The sequence below is a fragment of the Corylus avellana genome, chromosome ca1 (assembly GCF_901000735.1).
Source record: "Corylus avellana chromosome ca1, CavTom2PMs-1.0".
Classification (NCBI taxonomy): Eukaryota; Viridiplantae; Streptophyta; class Magnoliopsida; order Fagales; family Betulaceae; genus Corylus; species Corylus avellana.
In genome coordinates this window covers 9,037,502-9,058,607 of record NC_081541.1, presented here as the reverse complement: position 1 = coordinate 9,058,607, position 21,106 = coordinate 9,037,502, and the positions used below count along the sequence as shown (strand labels likewise).

The window sequence follows — 21,106 nt, the reverse complement described above, 5'->3', positions numbered from 1 at the left end:
ACTACTATTATTATACTACCCACAAACAAATCACAATAATACTATCAGAAAAAAAAAAAATCACTATAATACTACTATTATTTTATTATTTTATTGGCAAGCTATAAAACTCTTATTATATATATATACTGTGTAAAAATAAGCAATTTGTCATTGGTAAAGAGCACTAACATAAGTTTAAAAATAGATGATATCACGTTGGTCGCAATTAAATTTAAGTGTTTATTGATTTATGTCATAACTTGTGTCATATGATCTTTTAAATTGACATTGAAGTTTACCGGGTACTTTTACTTTCACAATCAAATTTAATTATTCAGTAACGGACAAAAACAAAGTCATTTGTGTTAGAGATAAAGATCAAAACAACCGCTTAACAAGATAATTTCCAAGGAGAGTCATGGTCAAGAATGAGATACTCTTTATCTCATAGTAAAGGAGTTTAGCTTGTACTCTAACAATTTGAACTACCATATCAATTTATAAATAAGAAAATATGAAGTTCCCATTTATTGCTCCAAAAATTATAACGTGAGGTCTTGAGGTTTTAAATAATTTTAATAAACTTAAATTATATATTTAATTAACCCTTTTAGAATGATAAGGTCAAAAATCTTCGAGGAATAAAACAGACATTGTTGGCAATAATAGTTGGAGAAACAAACGTAGACGCAATTGTTCCCTCTAAGCCAACACGATTTTCAATGGAAGGTGAATGTAATATTCCCTTAAAATATATTATAAGACTCGTGGTTCGTAGGGGGTTTGTTTTTAATTTTTTTTTTCCCAAAAGGGTCACTTTCATTGAAGACCAAGGATATGGACGGTGAATGCATATTTATTTTAAAAGTACAGGTAGAATTTTTTTAACTTAATATTTAAAAATGATATGTTTAATTTAAACATGTGATATGTACATATATTTTTTTTAATAATACGAATAAAGTTGAAATAAAATTTATTAAAAAAGACACGTCATTTTTATAGACTAAGTCGAAAGAAATTCATCCAACCTAGTTTAGAAAAAAATTCCGTCCATTTTAAAATATATTATAATATTTATGGTTTGTTTCTTCAGTTGAGATTTGAGTCATCCAATTTTATTTTGTTTTGTTTTTTTACCAAAAGAGTCATTTTCATTGAATACCAATGATTTAGGACCATTCATAGTGCCATGCTTAGTCAAAACTGGGGTTGCGTACGTGGGTTGATTTAGTGGGATTTATTGAGTGGCTGCTGTCGGATCCAAATGAGGCCTCTCGGCCACTTCGTGTGAACCAAAACACAAACCCCATCCAATTCATTTCTTTAAAGCCAAAAACCAATAATGACAGCTTCCCTCACAAGCCCTCTTTCCTTTTCCTTTGCCTTTCTACTGTATAAGTTTAAAGAAAGGTATACCATAGAAACAAACAAGTTTAAAGAAAGTAGCTTAAGCGACACGTTAACCCGCTACCCATCAAGAGGCTGACTTTAGCATATATATTGCAAATGAGAATGTGATGATAAGCCACTTTTCGTGTGGGGTTTGGTTTGGTTGGAACATTAATAGTAGACGCATTTATCACGCCTATGTAATTTTATATGAGCATTTTGAAGAACAGCTGTGACTTTTTAGTGCAATAAATTAATATTGTAGGGTTGTTGGCGTCTTGGTGATGCTTCTAGATCTAAAACACACGTGAAATTTTAGTCTCCATGGCAGAAAATAAGGCCACGTTTTAGTATCCCAACCCTGCTTGTCCGGTTTTTAATGTTTATTGGCTGGAAGGTTCCTGATCTTTTCAAGTTAAGCTGTTGCCCCGTTGTCATATTCATATGTCTACAGTTGGATCGGGATCCTCCATCTAGATTGCAAGAAATTTCCTACAATGGCGAGACTTTTGATTTGGCCGCCTGTTTGAGTAGGTGCTCAGGCGGAAGCTTCTTACAATTAGCTTGTCTGATTGCAAAAGACAGGCAGTTACAAAGAATTCTGAATAAATCTTCTTCGGATAGGTAATCCAATTGCAGGGGGAATCCGTGTACAATTTGTTTTGTGTACGTGTCTGCATAAGAATCACGTACAACAAATCTTGCCTTCGGTCTTGCACTTGAAAAATGCCAAATTGTTAGTGCAGGCCAACGTGGGTTGGTTGGCTTCAACTGTCATCAATATTGATGGAACACAATGGAGATGCTTTGGACCCATCACATCAGGGAAAAGCAGAGTATGAGAGAATGAGACCCACCATGCAATCTTTATTCACATTTATGGATGGAAAATGAGCATAAATATATGAGAAGAGATTATTATTCATAGGCCTGGGTGGTGCATATTTCACGGATCAAACCAACCACTCAAAAGGTTTTAGCTTGGCTTGAAGGCCAAGTGTAAGATGTTGTGGAATTTGTGTCCCTTCAATGTTCCATGATTATTAGAATTGGAAAGTGAATCCACTACGTTGTGCTTTCTGAAGGAAAAAAGAACAAAAGATCCAAAGGCTACCGTTTTTTTACAAAAATAGACCCAAAGAGGTCAAACAAAAAGCTCTTCAACTTGCTTTTGTAAATCAACAACAGCCTCTCAGATACTAAACATTGACCTCTTCACAACAGCCAAAAACAATCCGCACAAATGAACAAATAATTTGAGACAAAATCACAAAAAAAAAAAAAAAAAAAAAAAAAGGAATAGAATATCTGTAAAAGAAAGAGAAGAGGACGAACTTGGCCCCATCCTTTTTGCACCAAAGAATATCAACAGTTGCATGAACTGCAATTCAAATTCCTGTTGCCAGATTGCTTTTCACTTGGTTCTCACATAGAAGGATTCGAGCTCATCAGGGGTTTAATTTGTCAGTAAGGTTGATATTTACTCGCAGCAAATGGCCTTGTGCTCTTTCTGCAGCATTTCCCACAGGCATAACACTTTCCTCGGGCCTTGATAATGTGCAAGAACATAATTTGATTCGCACCCAGCATTGTAAAACCTCTCATCGTTGATGTAATGCACTACTTGACCACTTTTCTTGAATTGTTCAATCCATATGCCCATTGCAACATCTTCTAGTTTAAAAAGCTGAAAAGAGTGTAATGAAGAGTTTCAAGAAGAAGAAATTGCCATAACTGAAAGAAGGGGTTAGGAAGCTAAAATACGGCTTCTATGGCAATTTTGGTAATTCCTGAGAGACATGCATCATGTTGACACTGATGACTCAAAGGATTCTTCGACGTAGAAAAGCTCAAACAGTGATATCCTGATTATGTTGGAAACTAACTAGCGCAGCTTCCCTTTGTGCAAGTGCCCCTTTATCTGGCTGACTATTTCCTCTGTTACTACTACACATTGTTTGGAAAAGTTTGAATCATTGGGCACGTATGGATAGCCTAAATGAATCTACAGACTTGAGCAGTCCTTGCAAGGAAGTTCAAGACTTGTCAACACAGATGAGATTTGTTATTCTTCCCTCTCTCTCTCTCTCTCTCTCTACTTTTTTTTTTTTTTTGGTAATTGTATCATAAGTTCTTGAGTCAACCCTCCAAAATTTAAAACTCCCTAAGTTTTTTTTTTCGAAAATTTGGGTCAATGGAAATGCCAATAAAATCTCTGCCGTCAAATTTTCTTAACTTCCGTTAATGCTATGTCATTATAATAATTTTTGTATTAATTTAATTTAAAAATTAAATATAAAAATAATAAAATAATAAAAATTAAACTTTTTTTGAAGGGGTAGCCGGAAGCCAATCCTGGCCACCCAAACCTTTTGGGGTGGCCGGAACCCACCCCAGGGCTTCCGGCCACCCTTGGCCAGAACATTTGGCCTGGTTTCTCAAAAGAGAAAAATCGCACAGTTTAATCAGCTTCAATCATCACTTTCATCTCTCATAAATTACAAAAAACATTCAAAACAGGATTCGAAGAATTTTAAAGCACGATTCGAAAAAATTTGATGGCAGGATTCAAAAAATTTCAAGGACGATGGGTTTGGTCATTGGTGGTCTTCAAGTCTTGCCTTTGTACTGAGTGAGAAACCCTTTGGAAAGAATCATTTAAAGCAGGATTCGAAAAAATTTTGATGACGAATGATTTGCGAATTATGTTTTTTAAAGAATGGATTCGCAAATTGACGACGAAGAATGGATCAAATCCGAGGCAAGACTTGAAGACCACCAATGACCACACCCATCTTCCTTGAAACCCCACCCCACCACTCTCGCCGGCTATGAGATGTAAATCTCGAACTATGCATGATATTAAGCCATCTGGCATTGCGGAGTATTATCTTCATCCGTTTGTTGTCCCCTTGGAACACATCAAACGCTGTAAAACCCTCTGAATTCTTGGCGTTTATATCAATTGTATACCCATCGATCAAGGGCTGCCTAAACTGTAATAATATTCTCACAATCTGCATGATATAATGGGTTTCTCGCTCAGTATAAAGGCAAGACTTGAAGACCACCAATGACCAAACCCATCTTCCTTGAAACCCCACCCCACCGCTCTCGCCGGCTCTGATTTTCCTTCCTCCACCCTTCTCAGTCAAATCCCAAACCCACACATAACCCTGAAAACACCCAACGGGGACAACACCTTTATCATCAAAACCCATCTCTCTCTTTCTGCTTGAATTCCAATTCCTTTCTTTCTTTCGTTCAAAATGTTTACACCCCTTGGATCTGATCCATTCTTCGTCGTCAATTTGAGTTCTTTTGAGTTTTTGAATGTACAAATTTTTTTCGAATCCTGCTTGAAATGATTTTGTAATTTGTGAAAGATAGAAGTGATGATTATTTCCCCAAATGATCGAAGCTGATTATAACTATTTTGGCCAGGGGTGGGTGGACCTTCAATTTTTTATTTTTTATTTTTTTTTAATTTTATTATTTTTATATTTAACTTTTAAATTAAATTAATATAAAAATTATTATGCTGATGTGACATTAATGAAAGTTAAAAAAATTTGACGGCAGGAATTTTATTGGCATTTCCATTGACCCAGGAAGTAAATTTTTGAAAGAAAAAAAAAAAAAAACCTAAGGAGTTTTAAATTTTGAAGGGTTGACTTAGGGACTTATGATACAATTACCCTCTCTTTTTTTTTTTCTGGGTAAGGAGCAATTTTAACTATTTATGAAGTAATTGTACGCATGTTCTAAACAACCCAAACAGATCCTAAACAAATTATATGTTAGGAGTTGCTTTGCAGTTAGCAAGTAAATTTTACCTTGAGATCTATTTCCTGGTGGCCACGGACAATGAATTTCGCAATGTCCCGAGAGATAATATATCCTGGACCATGGGCCCATGGTGGGTAAGAAGCATGAGGCCATTCCTTAAAAAATAAATAAATAAAATATCAAAGTCAAGTCAAAGAGCAAAATATCATTCATTTAAAAGTGTGGTTTTGATTCAGATGGATACCTCAGTACTAATATACCATTTGCTTTCTTTATCCCTATGTGGAGCTGATTCGAAAGAAATAAGACCATACAATAGGCCATTAGATGCCTTTCCCTTGAGGCTTGAGAGAACTTCATCAATTCTAACAAAAGCATCATCATCTGTTTTCATGATATATTTGGCAGGGAGGATTTTGGTCTGCATAAATAGAAAATAAGATTTTTTGAAAATTCAATTATGAAGTTTACCTTTTCCAATCTGCAATTAAGGAAAACAAAATTCTGCAAAGTAATAAGCAAAGAGATCGGGGAAACTTTATGAGAATAATTTTGCTTGCAGAAATAGCTGGCAGCAATCTCATTATTTTCTCTCTCCAATCTTCGAATATGCTTAACTTACCCCCAAGATGCAAATTGCGACTGTTTTCAAAGCAATCAAGCTGTAAAAGTCAACAAAGGGCATCAACTGGACATCCCCATATGCTTGAGCTTCTTTCCATAGCTCAAAATTGACCTGGTTGTTCTTGTGCTGCACGTAAGAAAGATATCAAAGTTACCACACCATTTTTCTGATGAAGTGACATTATGGATAGATAGCACAACCACAAAGCCCATCTTCAAAACCAGAGAGTGTATTACAGTATAGCAGTTTTTGTTTCATTCTTTTCCAGATTCATAACAATAAGAATATTGGGATACAGATATATGCTAGAATAACATATTATGAACATCATATCAAGCAGGGCTGACTAGATGGACTTGGTCCTGCGGGATACATCTTAGCATAGATCTCCCAATAAGGCACACCATCAACACAAAAATCCCACTGCCCACCTCACCCAAAGGAAAATTGTAAGAAAGGAATTGCCATTGAATAACCCTAATTAAGTCAGTCATAGCTACACAACGACAAAATACAAGGTTCTAGAAATTGACTCAGCTATGCAGTCTGCCTAGCAAAGTAATACAAGGTTGAAAATTTCAGGCAATAGAAACCACTAACACATTATGCAGACAATTTAACAAAACTAAGCCCAACACCGATAAATGATAACTTATGATTATTACACCTAAAGCCTCCTTCAACAGACAAGCAAGATAACTTGAAAAAGAGGATTACAGCCTGAGATTTTCCACTGGGGAAGGCCAGAGCAAATGCAATAGCATGAAAACTATCTTGATAAGAACAAAGTAACTCCACCCAGTCTGTGTTTTATCACTTACAAGGCCTATGAAAAAGCGGACAGCTACAGCCCCAGAACGTACAGCCTCATATTGCATCCAAGACCTCCTCAGCGCCATTCGACGCTCAAAATTATTTCCGGTAGAGAAAACCCCAACCAACATTACAAGTCTTTTCCTGGAAACTGATGGAGCTTTGAGGTGCTCTAGATCAACAACTAAATCATTATCTTCAGAAACAGGCAAGCCTTTAGCTAAGGCAGATAAGAGATCCAAACCACCTGCCACTTTCACTCTGCTAACTGACCATGGTTCAAGTTTCTGCATTGGTAGAAATTGCATCCATGGTAGAGTGATCACTCCTATAAAAATGCATAATTTCAAAGTATTACCCAGCTTCTCATTTTACTAAGTCTCATATAAGTAATCTCACACCTTACCTCCCTATATGCAAAAGAAGTTTCATGTCTTCCACTCACGGTCATATGAAACCCCTCTAGACCAACCCACAATGTGGCAGTGAAAGGGTTCCCTTCAACAAATGGGAAACTAGCGCTTCCATGGGCACTTCCCCTGGGAACATTGGTCAATGTGTCATTACTAGGATGACTCACATTTACATTCTCTTCCACAGTGCTCCTAACAATTTGTTCATTGCAAAGAACAAGTCCATCAACTGCAAAGTTTGCCAAGACATGTTAGATATTAATTGCAAGAACCATTCTTCCAAGTTGTTAAACAAAGAAATAAAAAGGAGCTAAAGAACAAGATCAATCAGTACTGAAAATATGCTGACTAAAGATTATACAACAATGGGAAATACATGAGATGAATAAGTCTTCCAATGTGACTTACATATTTGTTATCTGCCAAATTAAATGCTGAGAGTATGGCTAAGTCACCAATAAAATCTAAAATACAGTTCAGAGTGCATGCAAAAGATGCAAGCAAATTGGTTTGCACTAGTCACACTGCATTATCCATACTCTCACAGGATGCAAATCTGGTCCACAAAAAATTATTATGAAACATACCATTGACATTGTAGGCAGACCCATGAGCAGGACATCGTTCCTCTGTGCCCCACTCAGCTTCACTTGTCCATGTATTCTGAACTATAAATGGTTCCTCCGTCATATTATCTCCAGGCAAACTGACATTATAATGTAAGATAATAGGAGGTGTTGGCTCCCCAGAAAGTTGTGAGCCTACAAGTTCAATTTGAAAGTTTCGAGAGCGCCCATCAGGAATGCCAACTAAGGTAATGGAAGAATCTTCAATTAGACCACAAGGGAGCTCAAGAATGACTCCACTATGCGGTGCTGTATTATCGAGTGTACTTACGGAGTAAGGGCAATTCTTATCTTCAGTGTTGTTACTATTGCTAAACTTGGAGGCTTTTTCCTTCTCAATTGTGGAGAATAATTCTTTCCATGCTATGGAAGCTTCTTTAACCCCCTCAGCTGTTTCAGGCAGAGCGTCAGACCTCGACAGTAGCATACGCATGTGAGCCCACACAAGCAAGGCCTTCGACTCTTCCTCAGAAATTCTTTTGGAAGCATACAGATCACCGAGCCCATCGATATTTATAAGAGGGGGCTTTTTTGATGGCTTTGATGTTTTTTTCACTTCCATTTTAGAAGTCTTAACGAAGTCACTGCCCTTTGTACGAGAATCATTGGCCGGATGGTTTCTAAAGAAACTATATGCAGACTGCTTCTGAGGCCGGATTCCCATAAAACTGTAACCCAGAAACATGATCATAGCAAGAGCCATGATAAACGCTCCTCCAGACCACTTCTTCATTTTCAACAAACTTATGCTAAATTAAACATGAGGCAGAAAAACCATACAACTCTTCTTTTATCCATTTCATAAGGAAAAATTGTGAATAAGTATGTAACCCAGTTCTTGCGTTGTCATCTTCTGTCATCATCATATACTCCAGATCATAAGGGAGCTGTAAGACAGTTTCAAATGTCAAAACAAAACAATCAATAGCTTGCAAAAACAGAAGTTCCAAGGCCTTGGCTCAGGTGGTAAAAGGCTTTGATGGGCCTGGGTTAGGTCTTAGGATCAAATGTTACCAATCAAACTAAAAAGGAAAAAATAAAAACAAAATGCAAAATTAAGACCAACCTAGCTCAGTTTTATTGCAGAGTGAAGTGTAAAAAAAGGGAAAGATATCCTAATTTGGATCTTAAAATTTACTATTAACGACCCAAGACACAAATTTTCCTCAACTAAATCCCATAAAGCTACTTCAATTAGTTGAGTTGAATTCAAGTATTCGACTGAAAACATAAACGAAAGTAAAGAACCCAAAATTTACTTTCTTTTCCTTTTGTGTTCTCAACAACCACACAGTGGCTTAGCTTTATAAAAGTAAGAAGAAACTAACCCCATGGATCAACGTTTGCCAACTTTCCTTAAATGTAAGCAGAAGCATTAACATTTAACACAGTGTCAAACATAAGATAGTCAACCATTTGAACGGCCCAGATCAAACAAATCAATCATCCAACTGCATCACTAATTGCTTAACAATCTTCTGTATAATATGTTTTTCAATAAAAGTACATTATCAACTATGAATCTTTTTCAAAAGTCTCTAAACTTAGCAATGTCAGCCAAAAACAGCGCAATCACTACAAGTACATTATATATAAGTGGAAAACTTTAAAAAAGCCGTCAGAAAGATATAGAACCATGATGCATACCATACATGGATGATGGATCCTCCAGTGTGTAAGAATAAAGAGCTTGAGGATCTCAAATCTGAAGCAGAGCACCAAAACCCAACTAGACTGAGCTCTTTGTTTCTCTGAATTTTAAGCTTAAGGTTTCTGGAACTGGGGACCTTGAGGGGCAACCATTACAGCTTCAAGCCTGCTTTCAACTTGTTCTTTCTTCAGAAATGTGCTCGTGAAGGTCGTGTAGGTGGGAGTGAAAAGAAACGCTGTCGTTTTGATGGTTGGCTTGTCACATCCATGTCTTTAGCAATTGATTATGTTTTGTCGGAAGTTGGAGCAGAAGAAACTTCAGTGGCCTTCCATGACTACAAAACGCAGCAACCTCTGATAACAGTGCAACACGTGGCACTTATTTTGTTAGGTATATTTTCTATATTTTCTTAAGGGTTAAATACCTTATTTTTTCTGCATTTAACTTCTTTATTTTTTGTTTCTTAGGTTTACTTCTTGTTACAGGAGGTACGTTTGGTTTGCCTAAAGAAGGAAATGGTATCTTGTCAAAATTTTGTCCAAAATTTGACGGAATGCCACATCAGCACTAATAAGGAATTGACACTTATCCTTATAATTAATTTTTTTAAAAAAATATATTTTAAAAAATTAAAAACATTAAAAGATAATTTTTAATGTTTAATTAAAAACATTAAATTTTTTTTAATAAATTAATTAAATATAATTTTTAATGTTTTTAATTTTTTTTTAAAAAAATAATTATTGAGACACATGTAAGTTCCTTATTGGTGCTGATTTAGTGTTCCATCAAATTTTGGACGAAATTTTAAAGGAGGTACCATCTCCGTCTTTAGGCAAATCAAATGTACCTACTGGAATAAAAAATAAACCCTAAGAGACAAAAAATAAAGAAGTTTAACCATTTTCTTATGTAAGTTTTTGAGTTCATGCTACTCATTTGAGATACCAAAATCTATAAAAGATCCTTATCAAATAGAGATAACACGGTGTCAACCAAATGATTTTTATTGGGGCCCTTGGGTCCTTAGGATAAGAAGGAACAGAAGCCGGAGCATTTACAAAAGATAACTTGGATAACTTTTCAAATTCAAACTATTCTGCCATCTTCAACTCATCATATTTAACCTTATTTTTACATTTGTACTTTCTCATCATATTTATCCTTATCTTTACATTTGCATTTTGAAATTGCAGCATCATCATTCCTGATAAAGGGGATGAGGATTATCTCGAAAACCACTATTGGATGGTGCATGTATTATTATTTGTAATTTTATATAAGCCACGTCCGAGAATGAGTACTTGAAAGTATATGTAATACTTCTCTTAATTTAAAGGATGAATAACTCTTAGTGTCAAATCGATTTCAACCATCGATCTCAACTAGAATCAAAGCTTCTTCATGTAAAAAACTTGTTTTATTTAAATCAGAAAAATCCTACCATTTTACGAAATCATGAAATGACAATAGATTGAATTCTGATTTATTTGATTCACACTTTTTTGTTGTTGTTGTAACAAACCAACATTCATTCAAACAAAGAGGAATACAAGGAGAACAGAAAAGAAAACAAACAAGCTAGCTAAAATCTCAACTGGCCAGATCTCAAAAAAACAGGAATGAGATCAGAAACGGAAAAGAAAGATGCGAATGCAGCCAAAAAAAACCCTTGCTGCGGCACATATTGGTGATGGATACTACTATCGGGAATTCTAAAACCCCTATCAAACATCTAAACAGGCTTCCTATAAAGCCATGAAGATTTAGATGAGAAGTAACTGTAGAAAAAAGGTTTCCAAAAGGAAACCAGAAAGAAAATGAAAAAAGATCCACTCCACAGACAAAGAGTTTGAAGACCAAACACATCGAGATAAAAACTAAGCAACAGAGCCAAAGAAAATTACAGAAAGTTACACAAAGTAACAGAAAAAAACTCAAAACACAACAGCTGCAACAGAGGGAGGCTTCGGCGGCCACTGCACGGCGCGTTAGATCCACATGCAGGAGCGTGTGGACCACACCCCAACACGTGGTGGTCAAAAGGAGTCGCAGAGGAGTTCGCCGAAGAGCTGGAACGCCGGTGAAGGTGGAGGATAGGCGCGTGTTTGGCTGGAGCTGATGGACAGAAGTAGATCAGACTATGAAAAAGCCACTCTTCAAGCCTACACAGATCCGGCTGGTGGAGCGATGAAGAAGACATTCCATGGCATGGTGGAAGCGAGGGGAGGCGATCCATTGCTGCTGCAATTTTTTGAGGGTCAAGGGTAAATCGTCAAAGACGATAGGTAGATCTAGAAACTCAAGAAGAGAGAAACTCAGAAGGAAGAGATGTTGGATGTTGCAAAAAGAGGGAGGAGGAGGGCAACCAGGAGGTTTTCCCTCCTCCTCAAGCTTGGCCGAAAATGGAGGCTTCAGGAGAGAGAAGGGAGTGTTTAGATATTTTGATATTTGAAAAATATTTGATTAATGCTTAATTACAAAAACCTCAACAAATAAAAAGGGGAACAGTGGCCAGTTGATTCTAAACGAAGTGAGGGTGTTTGACGCCATTAAGTATTCTCTACTTGCATACCTGTGTCGATTTCGAGTACATGCACCCTTTGTTGAAGGTTGTTCAAGCTTTTACATAAGTATGACATGGGTTACTTTGGGGCTTATTACAAAGCATTATGCCAACTAGTCGGGCTTGACTCAACCAACACTAAATGGTGCATGGGTGTGTGATTCATAAGCATCTCATAACCTATACGTGAATAAATAAGCATAACAATGCTTGAAACAATTAATTACTCTGAAGTTGAATCTAGTTTATGACTTAAAGGCTGATCGGTAAATTCAACGTACCAATGCCGGTGGTACTCAACCAAATAGAACTATCAGACGCATTTAGAGAACTCTTTGCGAGTTATAGGATATTGAATCACTCGAGGGATTCTCTTTTAAGATGAAACAACTACCAGTAATCGAAAAATGAGACGGCAGACGGTCTTCAAACACAAGCAAATCTTGAGTTGATACTATGTGCTTTGTATGCATAGATATTCTGTAGTTCTCGAAAAAAGAAAAAGAAAAAGCTGATCCTTCTAAATAAATCAAGAACTAGGGGGAAGAGTAATCAATCATTACAGAGCAGGACATTGAGAAAAAGGGCACTTAACAACCTTTCTATAGAAGAGGAAAATGAATTATACTCGAATCAACCCAGCGAGTGTGAAAGTAGAGAACAATCGAGCAAATATATGTATTCTTCTTAGCTTAGAAAGAGGATGCCTCAAAAGGTTTAAGGCAAGGGAAATACAGCTCTTGATCAATGAAAAGGAAATTATTTGAAAACAAAATAGGCATAACTATTGGGATTTCCTTGCTGATCAGTAAATTAAGGGCCTTGAACCAATTTTCTAAAGGCCAATTAATTGGCTTCCTTCTCTAATCTCACATCTCACATATACAAGACATGCTATACAAATATAAAAGGATATTAAAAGCTGTACATTTTTCTAAGCCGCTGAGAACCAATTGCAGGAGGTACTTACTGTACACTACAAACATATCAGTAACATGTATTGCAGCCATTCTATTTGGAACCTCTACAAAGGCCATTGGCAAGGGTCTATGCAATTGGCTTCAGCAAATCTTTAGCACCTGCAGTGGTCCACAAGATTGCACGAGGTGAGGCTAACACAATTTAAATATGGAAATTACTCTACCCACCAAATGGTGGATTGCACACACAGGAAGAAATATTCCGCAACAAAAAAGGGAACCAAAAAGAAAGATTTTATTTCTTATTATGGGTATCTACAACTCAGGCACCAGCAATGACGATTCTTTGCTTATGGGATAGGAGATGCCATTAGGTCCAATGGCCTATGGATCAACTCTTCTATAGTGTAATCCATCTATCTTATCCATGTTTGCTCCGTTGATGCTAATTTTTCACTTAGAAAAGATGAAAAAGTGGTCATAATAATGGTCAACATTAAAAAACCAAAATGCAAGGCCCACAGCCTTCTCCTATCTCTAACTATTAGATCCACAGATTTATTGTACCAAAAGCAAGGGGTGATATAAAGATTAGTTGATCATTACATATAGTTGGGGTCGTTATTAGCATTATTACTTTGTGTTTTCTGAACTCTATGAAGCTTCACTTACTAGCTCAAATTAATCAAATAATCACTAACATTCCAAGAATTTGCATATTTTATGTATTTATTCTTTTTTCTTTTGAGGCAGAAGCTGAAGATGGGCCACAATCTACTAAAGCTCCTAACCTGGCACACACATGCAAAACATTGAAGGAAAAAAGAAATCTGTAATCACAATCATAAATTAAAAATGACAGGTAATACCTTTCAAACAGTACGGGAAAATACAATAATTGTTGGTTCTTATGACCAGACGAGAGCAGAAAGCCATGGATGATATTTCCTCAAGGGCACTGACTTTTAAATTTGATCAGTGCTGCTACCGAAAGTTGAACTTAGCAGAACTGACCCAGGAACCTGTTGGGGAGACCAGGTGCAAATGCCTTCTTTCCAAGCGACTTCAGTACTGGAACCATCAGCAATTGGTGAATACGGTTTTGTCACTTTCCTTTTTAGCATTTCCTGAATAACATAGTAAAAATAAGTTATAATTAGGCAGGAAAACGTCAAAATTTCCTTTTTTAGAATGTCACTAATACATGTCTAGGGATATGTTATGTGGTCTACAAGTTCCTATAATTGATGTACTAGAGAAAACATTAATGAAATTATGAAAGGCACACATCTATATCAGAAATTCACATCTTGTCCAAACCTCAAATAAATAGGCACGATATAGGCTTTAAAATTCAATTTAATAGAAGGAAACTGCAGACCTGGACCAAAGTATCACATACTCTTTTACCAACTAAAGTTTACATAAGTAGAATAACATATGGCATCAGAAACCAACCTTTGAAAGGTTGGACCCGTAAGTGTTCATTGCTTGCTCAATTGAAGTGTAAACTTCAAGAGCCTGCTTGGTTTCAGGGCTGCATTTTATAACACGAACTTGTTCTTTTGACTCTGTTGATCTAGCGTGTAAATAAAGAATGAGCCGTGAAGGTGGAGGATTTTGATGGTCTTTCTTTCCATGTGTCAATTCCATCGTCACCAGGTCATCCCACAGTACATCCCACAGTACTGAACATGGATCCCTTGCCGGGCTGAACTTCCTCTGAGCAATGACGTTGGAGGGTTGCTGTACATGGAAAAAAAGAAGAGAATTTCATTTTTTTAGTGTCCCTGGGTGTGGCAAAAGATGGTAGCGAGGTAGCACCATAAAATTTTTGTACTGAGGCCAACTTACTTGCAACAACATAACCCTACGGTGGGTGACAACCAAGATTTTCCCTTTTGGGAGTAAAAAGTGATCTTCATAAGCATCTGACAAGGCAAACTTTCCTCGTACTTTAAATAGATCAACCTGACCAAAAAATGAACCAGACTCTGCCAGCTGCAATATAACCTTCACAATGAAAACAACACAAATAGATTCAGGATCATAGTCAGATGCAACCTAACACTTTATATAGGCTATCAACACGATTCGTGGTTAGATATGCAGTTGTCGCATATCGCTAGAGAAGACATTGGCATGAAAATTTTTTTTGACAAAAAGGAGCTGTTGAAGATGACAAATAGTGAAAATTAGATAAAACTACATTTCTGCACAATATTGTATAATAAAAAAAAGGTAGTGACACCTCAAGACTTCCCACAAGATAGTATGGTAGTGACATGAAAAACATGCAACAACCTTTTTGCGGTAGTGACATGAAGAACATGCAAGCATATACTCCTAAGCTGTTGACTACAATGACCTTTTTTATTGTCACATTACAAGAGAATCATACAGAGTGAAAATGCAGCTTACCCGAGTTCCTAAGTTCACAGTTATCACAGTATATGCTCGCAAACCAGGGAATAAATGATAAGTACATAATTACCACTATTAAAAGATCTTTAAGAAAACAGGATAATTCTACCAAAAAAGCTAACTAACCAACTTTAATCTTGTCAACAGGTTCCTGAGAGAAGTGGTCTAGAAAAGATACAACCTCAAGTATGTTCGCATGAAGAGCCAGCTCTCAAAACTCAGTCCATTTTCACTTTTTCTTTTAATAAAAAAAATTAACATATAATTACAAAGATTCCTTCTTCAGATATCTTAACAATGGGGATATTAAAAAAACAAAATAAACCGACTTGAGTGTAATGTCTCAGCAATTAGCTAAAAAAAACTGTTATACTATACCTTGAAGGAAGATAGAAAATCATGTTAGCTCATTCTTTTGACAATCTTTCATTTTCTCCAAGGGGTGGGCCGGGGGGAGAAACTAAAAATTATTTCATTTAGTCAGGAAAAAAAAATCACTAAATTACACCCCACGGCCCCCCCACCCCCCCAAAAAAAAACACACACGCGCACAAAATAAGTAGGATCTGATGGTGCCCCGGGAAAATTAATTATATAACTTTGGAGAAATTTCACTTAACCCTCTTGAACTTTTATCCCTTTTGCAATCTCTCTCTCAAAGTTCAACAACTTTCAATTTACTATATCGAGCTTTCAAAAATTTGCAATCTTACCCCTCCTGTTAGGATTTAGGGTTAAATTAGATGGTGAAAGGGTGAAATGACCATAATACCCTTGTAAACTTAATGAAATTACTAAATTAGCATTAAATTACAATTAATTTTTTTAAAAGAAAACACGGGTATTTTGGGAATTTCCCACCCCCTCCCTTAGGATTTAATAGAAAGTCCTAACGGAGGAGCGAGATTGCAAATTTTTTAAAGGTTGATACACTAAATTGAGGGTTTTAAACTTTGGGGGGATTGCAAAAGCGATGAAAGTTCAGGGGGTAAGTGAAGTTTCTCCTATAACTTTTAAGTGTACTAATCCAAGTTCGATTGGATCCACTAGTTAAAGTTTATATTTTACAAGGAACAAATAAAATTTTAAGTTACTCATCAAAGAGGTGAAGAATTGTTACAATTGGATCTAGGCAGAGCTTGCACTGGATGTTTGTGGTTGCAGTTGGGTAGGAGGGTTTTGAGGTTTTAGAGTGGGTCGTGTCAGCATAATCTTTGTCTATTAATAGTGTCTTAGTGAGGGAAGGGACTTGAAGGACATTATTGTATGAGAGAGGACAGGGTTGAAGTCATAACAAGGAAGTGAGTGTTGTTTCACAAATTTGCAGGGAAATCAATGGAATTTTATTCTTGTTAAAGAATCCAATGTTTGATATCAATTAATACATATCACTTGCTTGTAATCTGATCCAACTGGAACCTACACCACCAAATCCAAAAAATAGGGTAATAACGCTATTCTAATGTAAATGAGTAGCATGCCAAACAACTAGTACCTGTCCCTGTGCTTTATACTCATCATATGGTCGAAGCAAATTATCACCGCCAATTACACGAGGCAGTCTCCTGCGGAGGAGTTGTTCATCAGATGTTATAGCAGCCGCTATCTTCATTCTCATAGCATTGGCACCTTCGGTAGTTTTTGACAATAGATCCAAAACTCCACTCACTGGTTGTGCAGCTGCACCTATTATTCCTTTTCCAACACCCTGAACAAATCCCTCAACACCAGAAGTTTTTGCACCTTCAAGAGGCTTTGTTAATATGCCAGTAACGCCTCTGAACAGGCCTTTGGCTAATGCTCCACCACCCTCTCTGATAACATCACCAAGGTCCTCCACGCCCTTGTTTTCCTATCGGAAAAAGTAAAGAATTAAAAAAATATAAACAATTCAGCATACAAAGACCATTAGATGATTAATCAGTGGGAAAATACTAGCAAAGAAACACTGTATCGTGCACTGAATTTATGCAAAAACCAGAGAATGTATAGAGGTACTTAAAAAAAGAAAAAGTCAAAATGAAAAAATAAAATTCCAAATATTGACACTCGGCAGAACATCTACACACTAGCAAATTGAACCCAAATTTGTGTAATTTCTAAGATAAGCTCAAGGACATATCTCAAGAAGAGCAACCGTAATTAGGTTAACTTTACTCCAGATTATATGGTTAATCCAGCATAATATAAGTGAAAGTAATGCAATCCTAGTATGCCTACTTGCAATTCATTAAAATCTAAAGGCTCGTCCTCACTTTTGAAATTTAGCTTATTGCTTTCCAACCACCTGCTGTAAACATGTAAAAAATAAACATATCACATTTTTTAATTCTTGTACTGCCCTATCCTCATACTTTACACCACAACAATCTTTGTCCTGGGTTGCATTGTGAAACATTTGGCTTGTATGAGCTACAAGCACCTATACAGCCAACAAGGTCACAGCCTAGCTTTGAAAGCTTTTTCGGGAACCGTGGTGTAAGAAAAGAGAGATAAAGCAACTCTGCCAATAAGAAAGAATGAAAGGTTTCAAGAACATGTTGCAAGGACGAGGATGAAGGTCAAAAAGGGCACAACTTCGTTTAACAGGAGGACCACATGATTTTACAGATGAAGAAAATATCCAATACCGAAGGAACGGGTAAAGTAGATTGGATATAGACTACTCTTATTCACGTGGAGTAGGCACCTTGAGAAATCACCTCTGAGGTTTTCCTACATCCACTTAGTGTAAATTAGGCTAAAGACTGTACGAATGCGCAAAGTAGACGTATATAGCCAACCATTATGAGTGTGGAGTAGGCTAAAAAAACCTTTGAGAAATCTCCTTTGATGGTTCTACATATTTGGATTTTTTTCATTCCAAATGAAAAACTATACATATGGAAAATCCCATAAAAGCAGCTCAAACATTAAAACTAGCACATGTATTTTTTTCCTCTCAGCATATAGTCCATAAATCTACACAATAAATCTTACAAATTCCAAATGGCCAATTGCAGCAATTATGAGGGAAGGAATAATAAATATGAAAATATTTAGCAAACCTGTCTTTGCCGGCTTTGAATGAACTTCTTATCCATTGATAAGGCAGCCACACCTTTACTCATATGTCCAAGTGCACTACTTGCATTACCCAATATGTCGACACCAGAGAGCAGTTGAAGAGGTTGGCTCAAAAGATCCTTCCGAATGTTTGAAATAGCAATACTAATCATAGAACTCTGCCGCATGCACACGTTCTCATGGAACCTTTGATTTATCCTGACCTGGTAAAAAAATATAAGATAAACTCATATTAAGATTTTCCATTATAACAGAAAAAAAGTACAATACCCCCAGAAAAAGTAAGTTCCAATATTACAAGAACCATTCCACATCTTTTCTTTTTGGTCAAAAACAAGTCTCTCGTGTGTAACTCCCTAGATTTTGAAATTGACAGCCTGGGATTCAGCCAATCAAGCTTATCAGTTATGATTTGGTGACTGGTGTGGCAAGCTTGGTTGACAGGCATACTGTAAATAGTTTACATGCACTATTATAACCCATAATCTGACACCACCAGAAAAACCATGCTTACAAGCACATTGAACTGATCAAATGCGGCAATAATTAGCTGAAAACATAATTTGGACCGAGTCATCTCTTAGTTTTCACATCAAATGATAAGGCTTTCATCGTAAGCCTCTTGTTTCTAAATCTCATTAAAGGTGGTACTTTAGATTCAGCCTGAAAGTTTGAAGGTCAGTATCTAAGAAATTTCTCAGAACTAAAGAATCATATGAGAAGAATCATAGAAAAGAATTCATAATACATACTGGCATATTCTCAGTGTTCCCCAATGCCGTCATCAAGGATGACCAAAACCCAAGTACACCCCTTGGTCGTTGACTTGGTGACATTGCCATTGAAACTTTGAATCGAACTTCTGAGATGTTAAAAACTCTGAAATTTCAAAGATAATGTTATTGGAACAATTTCAAGCAACAAAATATAGAGATTAACCAAAATTCAAATTACAAGTTTGAAGAAAGGCCTTTGCATACCCAATCTGAACGATTGGGTCAACTGAAACAGCAGTTGTTTGTGTGTCATACAATCTTTTGAGGTTGACCTGCTGGATCATTTCATGAAGGCGCCAAATGATGGGTTCAGGAATGTTTATTAAAAAGGCTGAATTTTCAAGTCCCTGTTTAGAAGTAATCAATATAAATAAAATTGAAGTATAAAGGAAACAAATTGTTTTATTTCCGCAAGATATTTAGAATAATGACATGCTCACATGGACACCAATATATGGATAGACACAGAGATCTAATGATCCATTTGATTGTATTGTCAAGGAAAATTTCAAGATATAATCAGTCTCCTCCCCAACTCTTTGTGGTCTGAAGAGAACTGGCATTGGAGTCAATGGCAACTGGTTATCCACTTGTATTCCACGCATTCTCAGTTTGAACCTGTTAAAAAAATATGGAATATTAATTGGTTCAATGATTGCAGATGATTGGATTACCAGAAAGAAAAAGAGCACATCTAAATAACCTAACCCGCCCACATAAGTGGCCATTCATAGGCAGTAGATAATTAGTCAGCTGGAAACAGGAATTGTGACCAGTCTCATTTCAAATTTTCAAGATCATAGAGCAAGTGTGCTCAGAGAAAAGAAAAGGAAAAAAAAAATTGAAAAAATACACCACCTACAATTAATTACCAAGACTTAAACCTCATGCTTAAAAGACAAAAGCTCATCAGCAACATCTAGGCCATCACATCTTTCTTGCCACTAGTACATCCACTGCGTTACTTACAGGTATTTTTTACTAGCAGTTACAATTCAAGTATACAAAAGAGATATAAATAAAAAAGTTATATTCAGAGAGAAGTTTTTTTTTTAATGTGTATTTATGAACTCTGAAGGTACCCTAAACTCTTGAGATGTTTTGCTATTGAAGAACTACTAAATTTAAAGCAAATCCTACCTACTGATTCCAGATCCCAAGCCGGTTGAATATGCCAGAAGAAGATTCTGCACCGACAGGTATAATATTTCCTCAGGTGTATGGTCAATAATGGATATTCCAAGCTCAGCCAGCTCAACAATAACATGAAATTCACAATCTGAGATGGATGCTAATTGTTGCTGTTGAAAGTCATTTCCAGAAAGCTGTGATAAAAGTGATGAATGCCTTCTACTCGAGATTCCTGTAGGCTCATTTTCTGGCATCCAGTCACTGATCTTAATGACATTCATCTTCTCCTCTTTTAGAATTGTAACACGTAGAGCTTTTTTAGCAGGTCCACCCACCATATGGATTGGTTGGTGATCAAAAGTTTCATCAATATCATACTTCTCTGATTTCAAAGGATCAGTCCCATCTACCAGGAGCTCCAACAAACGTCTTCTACCAAGATCTTCCCACAGAAAAGAAGCAGCTGAGTTAGGTAGAAGAAACTGCCACGAATCAATGGTACCATCCACTTGCCGAAAGCGAATGGGTAAAAACATCGAACGATTTTCAATCCTGTTGGTATGAAGTTGATTATACTACTGAAGCAGGAACAAAAACAACATACACATAATAGAAATAGAAAAAAGGAAAAATTAGAGAGAAAAAGAGTATTTTATATATAGTATAAGAAAAAGAAAAAAAAAAAAGAGTTGGACTACCAGAAACAAATTGAAAACTTGTTTTTTTATTTTTTATAAGTAATTGGCCCAAGTGAAGGAAATGGGAGATTCGAACTAGTAACATTCGCTTCATAAGACGTGGTTCCCAACCGCTTGAACTACCATTTGGGGGTAAAACACATTGAATACTCTAAAAGACCTATTTCTACATTAGTTCTTGATATCAATCGATTTACTTTTAGTTCAAGAAAATTTCACCAAAACTTGATGAGG

At 36.3% G+C, this 21,106-nt stretch overlaps 2 protein-coding genes across 3 annotated transcripts in view; both read right to left on the bottom strand.

The window, feature by feature from the left end:
* Nucleotides 1-2,428: 2,428 nt before the first annotated feature.
* On the bottom strand, nt 2,429-9,581 carry LOC132166985 (hydroxyproline O-galactosyltransferase GALT3). 2 transcript variants are annotated; one of them, XM_059577863.1, is made up of 8 exons: nt 9,288-9,581; nt 7,602-8,527; nt 7,008-7,243; nt 6,610-6,888; nt 5,786-5,914; nt 5,408-5,584; nt 5,211-5,318; nt 2,429-3,061 (listed from the first exon to the last, which is right to left on the bottom strand). In XM_059577863.1, the coding sequence occupies exons 2-8, from the start codon at nt 8,371-8,373 to the stop codon at nt 2,855-2,857; spliced, it is 1,908 nt and encodes a 635-aa protein (XP_059433846.1). In that variant the 5' UTR covers nt 8,374-8,527; nt 9,288-9,581; the 3' UTR covers nt 2,429-2,854. The 2 variants fall into 2 exon arrangements, with proteins under 2 accessions (XP_059433846.1, XP_059433847.1); XM_059577864.1 differs by having other exon boundaries at nt 9,293-9,581.
* A 2,771-nt stretch (nt 9,582-12,352) lies between these two features.
* Nucleotides 12,353-21,106, bottom strand: part of LOC132176414 (uncharacterized) — a 93,536-nt gene continuing 84,782 nt past the window's right edge. The window contains exons 55-64 of the mRNA XM_059588647.1: nt 20,184-20,726; nt 19,484-19,661; nt 19,248-19,390; nt 19,020-19,146; nt 18,249-18,470; nt 16,697-17,053; nt 14,632-14,790; nt 14,236-14,523; nt 13,647-13,904; nt 12,353-12,936 (exon numbers count right to left, since the gene is read on the bottom strand). Of these exons, the coding sequence (XP_059444630.1) occupies nt 13,743-13,904; nt 14,236-14,523; nt 14,632-14,790; nt 16,697-17,053; nt 18,249-18,470; nt 19,020-19,146; nt 19,248-19,390; nt 19,484-19,661; nt 20,184-20,726 (2,179 nt within the window). The 3' untranslated portion in view covers nt 12,353-12,936; nt 13,647-13,742. The remainder of the gene's footprint in view (nt 12,937-13,646; nt 13,905-14,235; nt 14,524-14,631; nt 14,791-16,696; nt 17,054-18,248; nt 18,471-19,019; nt 19,147-19,247; nt 19,391-19,483; nt 19,662-20,183; nt 20,727-21,106) is intronic.